Below are 9,121 nucleotides of genomic sequence, written 5' to 3' on the forward strand. Positions count from 1 at the left end.
TTTCCTGCTGTCGGGATAGCATTCTGCCCCACCTATGAAGTCAGGTTCTCCGGCCTCAACTTTCCTCTCTCTAGCCCCAATATCCCCACACTTTTCACCTCACTCGACAAGGAGCAGAGGTGCCAGAGGCTCACCTTGGACTCCTTCTCCCCCTCCCTCTCCCAGAACCCCAAGTCCTTACTGGCAAAAGCAGTTTAACGGTTTCACAGTAATCTCCCATTCCCAGGGTTCTTCTTCGAGTCAAAGTCCAGTTCTTGGTCTCATCAAAAATGGCACGAGAAATCAGACGGCCTGGGTCTAATGCCAGATCATACCTGACAGAACTTTGGACATCACCTGAAGCAGAAGGGAGGAACAGAAGATGAAAAGTCCAGAGAACCTCAAATGTTCTGTTTTTGCATATTCATGCAACAAGTATCTGCTGAGAACTTCCTATGGGCCATGGGCTGTATCAGGTGCTTGATACACGTGGAGAAGAAGAGAGAGAAATATGGTCCCTGCCCTCATGAAGCTCTCAGTCTAGGAAAAGAGATGAGCATGCAGGACACAATCCCCCACCATGATTAACCCAATGAGGGATCCTCAGGAGTACCAAGGAGGGCTTGCTAATTCAGACCTGGGATCAGAAATGCCTTCCTGGGTGGGACGTTTCTGAGCCCCAATCTGGAGGATGAGCAAGGGTTGGTGGAGAATGGGGAGGAGAAAGTCCCAGACCAAGAGCACAATGGCTAAGACCAGAAGGGACAGGGAGGATGGCACATTTACAGAAAGGGAGACTGGAATGAAGGGAGATTAAAAGGGCAGGGAGGAGCAAAGTCAGCAAGGGCATTGTAGAGAAGGATTCTGGTCTTTATAAATGGAAGAAAGGAGAGGTTGAAGGGTATTAGGCAGGCAAGTGAGGAGACCAGATTTGTGTTTTAGGACCAATCCCTCTACTTTCCCTATGGAGAAAGGGTGGGAGGCTGCAAGAACAGACATGGAAACAGCTCAAAGTATAGGGAGGAAAGAGAAGTGGTGACTTCAAGGTAGGCAGTGGCTGGAGCGGGTGGAGAGAAGTGGGCAGACCCAGATTGGATGCTGGACTTCGGGTGTGGGGAGAGGGGGAGAGAAAGGACCCAGGGTTTCCAACACTGGCAGGCGGGTGGATGTGGAGGTGGTATCTGGATTCCTGGGCCCATTTTCTCTTGAGATTAGGTTTGGAGGCCGCAAGGGCGGGGGGTAAGGGGCTGGGTCCACTGGGAAGAAACTCACCTAGCTTGTCCAGTGAGCTTTTGTGGATAGTGATACAGACTGTGGCACTCCCAGCTTCCAGGGTGGACGGCACGTCTTCCCAGCACTGGTACACATCCCTTGCCACCTCCGAGGGCATGAATCTCATGGCCACCCCCACATTCAGCACTGGTCGAGTCCTGAGGGTGCGCACAGGGACTGAGGACCTGACTCTGGCCTCGGGGAAGAGGACAAGGAGGGGGCAGCTTGTGGAATGGACGCACGGTGGGCAAGGGTGGGATGTGGGGAGCTGTCACCTGAGTAGCAGCACCTGTCCCCGGGCCCCCACAGCCAGATCCACCAGTCCATCCTGGGTGAGGTCCTGACCCCCACTCAGCGACTGCCCAAAATACTGGAGTGTGGGAGAGAGCTGGGAGCCTGCAATCCGCTGGCCAGAGAGGAAAAGGAAAAGTGGAAGTCAAGGGGAGGGCATCTGAACGGACTGAGAAGAAAGATTTGGAAAGGAAACTGCAGTGAAAGCAGATCTGAAGAGAAACATTGAAAGGGAGAGATGAGAGGGTAGGAATGGAAAGCAAGCATAGTGAGACCCCAGGGACCCCAGACATAGACCTCCTTCATTTAATGTTTCGTAGAAGGAAACTAAGGCTCCCAGAGGCTAAATCAGTCACTTGCCTAAGGCCGCACAGCTGACATGGCTGGCCAGACATTGGACCAAGGCCCTGCAATCTCCTACCCACTAAGCTGCCCACAGACCAACGTCTGTTTGGAGCCAAAGGAGAGATACTTTGTACTTAGCTGGGCCTGGTGACATTCAGGGCCCTAAACCCCTAGAAGGAGCATGGCCAATGTTAAGGTCAGGGACGCGACAGGGCATCAGGCAAATCTGAGACGTAGAAAAGGAGGTGGAACTGGGAGAGACTGCAGACAGAGGCCTCACCTGCCTGTAGGAGGGGTTGATGCCCAGTCCTGAGGTTCCATGAAATAGGTAGACAGCACCCCGGCTCTTCTGCTCTCCTGGGGCCCCGATGGCCACGTCTGCCAGCTTGTCCCCATTCACATCCCCCAGCACTGTCAGGGCTGCCCCAAAGCGGCCCCAGGGGTGGCCCTGCTCCCCACAGAGAATGACCGCACACTGCCACTTAGCCCTCTGCAGAACAAAACCAGTGTCAGGTCCCAACCCAGGCAACCCCTCCATCCCATATCCAGGCCCCACCCAGCCCAGCTCTCATCAGACACTCACCCCCTGGGGGAAGGGGCACACAGACACCTGGCCCCCCTGGCTCGGCTTGTAGTAATGGGGAGCCCCGATGAGGACAAGGTCAGAGCTGCCATCTCCATCCACATCCACAGCGAGGAGGGAGGCCCCAAAGTAGGAGCCAATCTGCGGAGCAGAGCCTGAAGTCACCCTGCCTGCCCTGACAGTGGCACCCCCTTCTGGGACAGGTCCCACTTCTCTCCAGCCACAGGGACCTTCCCCCCACAGGCTCCCAAACCCCTTCATCTCCTCCCTCTCTGCCCATGGAGACCCTGCCACCCTCATGTTCCACTCTGGCTTCCTCAACACCCAACCTGGGTCCCTGCAACTTCAGCCTTCGGCCTCCATTGCCCGGACATCTGGGTGAAGATGACAGCCTTCCCAGTATGGTGATGGCGGGGGGCCCCCAGGATCAGGCTCTGGGCCCCATTCCAAAAGGCCAGCTCAGTGGAGTAACCTGAGGGGGGCAGGCCTCAGCACAAAGTCTTCCTCCCCAGCCCCTGAGCTCCTGCCCTTCCCAGGCAGCTCATCTCCCACCTGTGCCCCATCCACAGACTTTTCTCACCCAGGTAAGAGTCCCTCATGTCCACATTCTCTTGAGACATGTTGATGAAAGTGGGGCTCTTGTTTGGGGGGTATAGGAAGGCACCTCCGGACCAGCCGAAGCTCCCCACAGCCCCCAGAACTGGTCCATCCTGGGAGGGAAGATTCCAGGGCTGAGCAAGTCTGAGCCAAACGAAGACAGCCTATTCCAAGCAATGCCTGCCATCGACTCTGCTCATTATTTGGAAATAATCTGTCTCCTTCCCCAGTCCTTTTCCAGCAGCTTCAGTGTCCCTCCTTCTTAATGTCTCTCAGCCATCCCCAGTGCCACTGTTCCACTAAGTCCCAGCTCTTCTCACCCACTAGTCTTTCTGCCTCCTAGATGCCTCCTCTCTGCTCCATCCTCTATTACTCCAGAGTTAGGTTTCCTCAGAACCAACAAACGTCTAGGCACCATCCTGCCAGCAATCCAAGATGGCTCCCTGTCACTAAGCCCCTGAGATAGAATCTAGGGTCCTCCCCAGTTAAACCTGTGGTGTTACCCTTCGTTTAAACACATGAATCATTTGATCTGGACACCTCTCTCTCCTCTCTTTCTAGGACTCAACTCCTCTCTCAGGAAGAGTTAACCTCAAACTCACCTCTTATGTGAGGTCGTCTTTGGCTCCCTCAGGGAGTGATAGTCATTTTGTACTCTGCATACTTTGTTTATTGCGTTTTGAAACTTTTGATTATGGATAATTTAGAACATATAGAACAGTAGAAAGAAATGCATAATGGACTCCTAAGTACCCATGACCCAGCCTCAATGATCAATTCATGACCAACCTTGTTTCATTTCTATGTCCCCTCCACTCAGCCCCAAAATTGCTTTGAAGCAAATCCCTCTGGATATTTTGAACACACATCTACTTGGACACAAGTCATGCTATATTGTCATTTCTTTCATCTGCATGATCTGGCCTTTCCCTTTTTCCACCCCATCTCTCACTCTGCCCAAGCCCCGCTGGCCCTTCTAGCTCTCTAGTGCGGTAACCACGTTCATGCCTCAAGACCTTTGCACTTGCTTTTTCTCTACCTGGAGCAATCTCTCCCAGATTTTTCCAGGGCTGGCCCTTTCTCATCACTCGGCCTCAGTCATCACTCTTCAGGCCTCCTCTGATCACCTCTCTTGCTCTATCCTAATGCCTAGCACGATCTGAAGATGTTTTTGGTTGTTTCTTGTCTCCTCCCTGAACACGTGCCCTGTGAGAGCAGGAACCTTGGCTACCCTGTTCTCTGCTGTGCTCCTGGCACCTGCCTACACTGCCTACATGTCTCTCTCCAAACAGCGACCTTGAAGACAGAATCTGCTTTCTTATTTACTTCTGGGTCCCAACTCCCAGCACACGGCTGTCCCATGATTGGTGCCTGAGACCTGTTTACCAAGTACGTGTTCCACCCACCATCATGAGTACTGAACTGAAGCCTTCTTGTGACATCTCATGTTGGAAGGAGCTACTTGTCCTTGACTGGGTTCCTGTGGAGAAACAGGTCACTCAGGCTCTGGGGGCCATGAGACCACAAGGACTCAGAGCAGATGAATGAATCGGAAGCTCGGGTTGTGGGACACAATTTTGGGCAAGCTGTGAAGAGGGATGGCCCCTCCGTGTTTCAGGGGACAACTGGGTCCTGAACCTTTCAACTCCAAGACCCAAGACGCCCTGCATTTACCCTCGACTGCAAAGATCTTCTCCTGCAGCTGCTCCTGGATGTTGCTGAGTGCTGCAAAGTTGTCCACCCTGAACACGTGGTCCTGAGAGGGCTTCGAGCCAATGGTGTTCAGCTCCTGCCTGGCAGTGGGATCCTGGAAAGCATCTCCCACCTGTGACAGAGAGAGAGCTGAGGAGGAGCCCGCCAGCCTTTCTGCCTGGGTGAGGTACAGCCTGCATCTGAGGGAGACATGAGGAAGAGGACATACCCCAATGGCATAGCGAACGATGCCAGCTCTCTCTGCCTGGGGGATGACGTCACTGTACTCCAGGGGGTCTCTGTATTTCTGCCCATCTGTGATGACAATGAGGATCTTCCTGGCAGTTTTACGGGCCCCATTCTTACTATGAAATAGTTCTTGCCTATCGGGGAAGAAAGGGAGCTGACTCTCTGTAGATGAAATTAATTCTGAAAAGAAATAATCTGTAGCACTAGAAGCTCATTTGGAGAGACTGGGGAGTCCTGGTACCTTCAGACTCTGTCAGGCATGCTAAAACAAATCACCTCAGCATTTTTGAATGTCATACAATGATTAGTAAGACCAATCATAAAGGTACTCATATTCCTTTTTCTATAATTCCATCTACCATGGAACCTCATTTCCAGGGGGCGGTATGGTTCAGAGTAGGAACTTCAGATCTGACAGATGGGGCAGTTGCTTTCCCTTTTTGAGCCTCTGCTTCTCTCTGTGAAGGTGAGAATAATAATTGTGCCACAGGTGTTCTTCAAAGATGACCCCCAGTGTGACATACCTGGTTCCCTTCCCATACTGGATCTGACCTGTGACCAGTTTTCAGCGTGAAATGGAAGCGACACCATATCAGTTATGGGCCTAGGAAGCCTTGGTAACCAGCTCTTGCACCTTGGGAAGCCCTGAGCCACCATGAGGGACACCTACAGCTCAAGGCTTTTACAGCTTCCGCAGCTGTGCAGAGAAAGGCTCCACCATCCCAGCTGAGCCCAGCCTTCCAGCCAGTCCTGCCCAGGCAGGACGATGTGAATGCATCTCTCATGTTCCAGCTTCTGAAAACGGAGCAGCCCCAAATCATGAAAAATATTAATAAAAGTGTTGTTGCGTAAGCCACCAAATTTGGGAGTGGTTTGTTAGGCAACAACAGATAAATGAGACAAGTCATGAAGTTGTTCTGAGGATCAAATGAGGTGAAGCTTTTCAACCAGTGACTGGCCTATAGGAAAGCATTAATTCTATGGTAGCGATTACAAATGATTAAAAATGTAACTAGATGCTTGTATAGTTCTATAAAGGCAGAATAAACACACACACACACACACACACACACAAACACACTCAATGTACGATACTGGAAACAACCTAAATGTTCAAGATCAGGGAAGGGGTTTAGCCAATCATGATCCAGCCGTGGGGTGAGAAAGCACAGAGCCAGTTCAAAGGAAAACAGTAAAAGCTATAGAGAAACATGGCACAGGTTCATGTAACAGATGAAAAAAAAAAAAAGGCAGGATGAAACTAGTTTCTGTCCACATTGTGACTATATGAAATATGTCTGAAGAAAGACCAGGATGGAAATGGCCCTGTGCTTTGTGGGTGGGATTTATTTATGCATTTGTTTTTATCCTTTCTGTTTTGTTAGAATACTGTGAGGTGATTGGTAGAGGGACTGTAATACTTCATCCAAAAATTTCCTTAATGTTATTGCAATTTTATCTTTTTTGTAATGAAACTTCTAAAAAGAAAAAGAAAAAGAAGACAGTCAGTGGCAGGGAGGCCCTGAGATGGCTTTGGCTCTGGGGAGTGGAAAGCTGCTGTTCTGGGTGAGGGGAGCCGTGTCCGTGTTGAGGAGAAGCACACCATCACCCACCCCTGGGAGGAGCTCCAAGGGCTCAGAAGGGATGCCACTCCTGTGTGATTTTTAATTCAAGGAACAGAAGCATTCCTCCTGGTTGTCCAGTCCCACAGGGCCAGTGTTCAAGGCAGAAAAGCCACCCAGCAGTAAAGAGGGTACATTTGGTGGGAGCATCGTTTGTTCAGCCTTTCTCCAGCACCACCCCCATAGTGGCCCCCAGGGGTGCACAGGAAGTTGAAGATCCCAGACGTTCAACCCACTTCCTTCCCATAAGAACCACATCTTCTGTTCTGGCCCCACCACCTAAGTCATTTCTTTATGGTCGCCCTAGCTGGACAGGCACATGGTAAACACCCAGTTAATGCAAAGAACTCAGATGAGCGAGGAATGTGGAAAGAGAGGGAAGTGAGTAAGGAGAGAGACACAAAGAAAACATTTAGCAACAATTCCCAAGTCTCTGCCAGGGAGTAAAACGGGGTGCTCCAATCTCTGGATAAACCACCAACCACTTATCTACCACTTCTGGTGCAGAATCATTGCATGCGAGTTACCTCCATTAATCCTTATGCCAAGTTGTAAGTTTATTCTCATTTGACAGTTTGCTGAGGCTTAGAAAGAGTCAGTAACTCCCAGGGTGGCCCAGGTCACCAGCAGGGAGCAAGAATGAGAACTCGGGTGTGTCTGAACCAAAGCCCATGTCTCTGGATGCCCCAGTTGGAATCAGGGTCCAGCCAATCCAAGACCAGGCAAGGAGGGAACACCGCAGAGGAGTGCTCTCTTATATTGGGGGAATAAAATCAGGGAAATCTCCACCTACAGCCCCATCACTTCCCTTTTGAGCCCCTTTCCCCAGAGTTCCCATAGCCCTGCAGAAGGGCTGTGCAGACCAGCATGAGGAAGTGGTGTGGCAGCTTATCCCCATGAGGCAGAAGGGGGAACTTACACCACTGTCCGGATGCCCGTGGCTGTAAACGTCAGGCCATTCAGTTGGACGATGGGATCCACCAGGCTCTGAGGGCTGGAGCTGCTCTTGAATTGGGTGAAGGTGAAGTGAATCTTTAAGTGATTGGAGTACTGTATCAGGGAGAACTGCAAAGGAGAAGAGGAAGGCCCTTGGGCTCAGGAGTTATTCTTTAAGAAACTTTTTATTCTGGAATAACTTGGGATTTACAAACCACTTTCCCTGTGTTTCTGAGGCTAAAACCAAAGGGGAAATGTAGCCCCAAAAAGAAAACTAGAAAATCAAAACCAAATGATGCTTTTTTTTTTCAGAGATTACAAGGAATAACATTTCCTACCTCAATAGTTCTTAAACTTGGAGTTTTTAAAAATTTCATAACATGTGAAATCAACTTGTAGACTATATTTCCTCACTGCTCAAGAATTTCTAGAGACAAATACACTAATTACTGGAAAATAAAATAATAAGAGAAATCAGAGTTACATGGAAATCATAATAAAGAAATCATTTATTATTTGGCCAAGTTACCTTTGGTCTATGTTCATAGCAAAACTATTTTTGCAATCCTTTCAATGCTTCTAAACAGTCACAAACTGTATTTCCTAGGCCATGTGGGGACATATAAATGCTACGGGGGAGTTTCCTCAGGTCAGGGCTCAATCAGCCCTGCACTAGGACACTAGTCTCATCAGGCACAGGTGCACTGAGCCAACTCCCAGCAATACCAGGCTTCCTCCAAGGTTGGTGTTCCCCAAGGCAGCTGCCACCCCCACCCCACTCCCCAGGCCTCGAGGACCCAGTCTTCACCAGGGTGTTGGTGCCTCCAAACTGTCCCATCACAGCTCTGACAAAGCCCTTCATCCGCTGAAAGTCACGTTGGGCAATGCTACCGGAACCGTCAATCAGGAAGACAATGTCCATCTCTTGACTTGGACACTCTGTAGAGAAGGAGGAAGGAATCAGAGACGCCTGTGTGAGTCCCAGCTGTCTCCCAGGGCCCAGAAACCCTTCCTGCTCCACAGACGTAAGGGGCCATTTTTGGCCTAGGAATCAATTCCCACCAGGTTCCCACATCTTCCACGGAAGAGACCCAAATCTGTTCCCCATACTTTAAGAACCAAAACAAGAAGAAAAAGAAAGAAAGAAAGAAAGAAAGAAAGAAAGAAAGAAAGAAAGAAAGAAAGAAAAGAAATAAAAAAGAGAGGAAAAAAAGAGAAAAGAAAAGAGAGAGAGACAGAGAGAGAGAGAGAAAGAAGAGAGCAGACTCTTCACCAAAGAGAACAAACTGATGGTTACCAGAGGGGAGGTGCTTGGGGGGGGTGGGTTAAGCAGGTGATGGGGATTAAGGAGGGCACTTGTTGTGATGACACCAGGTGGTGTATGGAATTGTTGAATCACTACGTTGTACACCTGAAACTAATATAACACTGTTTGGTGACTATTCTGTAAATAAAATTAAAACTTAATCTTAAAGAAGAGTTCCAAACTCAAAAAACAATCTATTGTCCCAGCACCCCCACCCCCACCCTGCAGAGTCCCTTGCTTCCCTCCTTC

General features: G+C 49.9%; 1 protein-coding gene across 1 annotated transcript in view; it reads right to left on the reverse strand.

Moving 5' to 3' along the window:
- Positions 1-9,121, reverse strand: part of LOC100475345 (integrin alpha-D) — a 22,212-nt gene that overhangs the window by 8,989 nt on the left and 4,102 nt on the right. The window contains exons 4-15 of the mRNA XM_034669548.1: positions 8,375-8,610; positions 7,550-7,695; positions 4,989-5,142; positions 4,742-4,892; positions 4,474-4,547; positions 3,051-3,180; positions 2,800-2,942; positions 2,471-2,611; positions 2,168-2,377; positions 1,527-1,657; positions 1,252-1,409; positions 135-336 (exon numbers count right to left, since the gene is read on the reverse strand). Coding sequence (XP_034525439.1) covers positions 135-336; positions 1,252-1,409; positions 1,527-1,657; positions 2,168-2,377; positions 2,471-2,611; positions 2,800-2,942; positions 3,051-3,180; positions 4,474-4,547; positions 4,742-4,892; positions 4,989-5,142; positions 7,550-7,695; positions 8,375-8,610 — 1,876 coding nt within the window. The remainder of the gene's footprint in view (positions 1-134; positions 337-1,251; positions 1,410-1,526; positions 1,658-2,167; positions 2,378-2,470; positions 2,612-2,799; positions 2,943-3,050; positions 3,181-4,473; positions 4,548-4,741; positions 4,893-4,988; positions 5,143-7,549; positions 7,696-8,374; positions 8,611-9,121) is intronic.

Source organism: Ailuropoda melanoleuca, chromosome 10 (assembly GCF_002007445.2).
Source record: "Ailuropoda melanoleuca isolate Jingjing chromosome 10, ASM200744v2, whole genome shotgun sequence".
In the NCBI taxonomy this organism is placed as follows: Eukaryota; Metazoa; Chordata; class Mammalia; order Carnivora; family Ursidae; genus Ailuropoda; species Ailuropoda melanoleuca.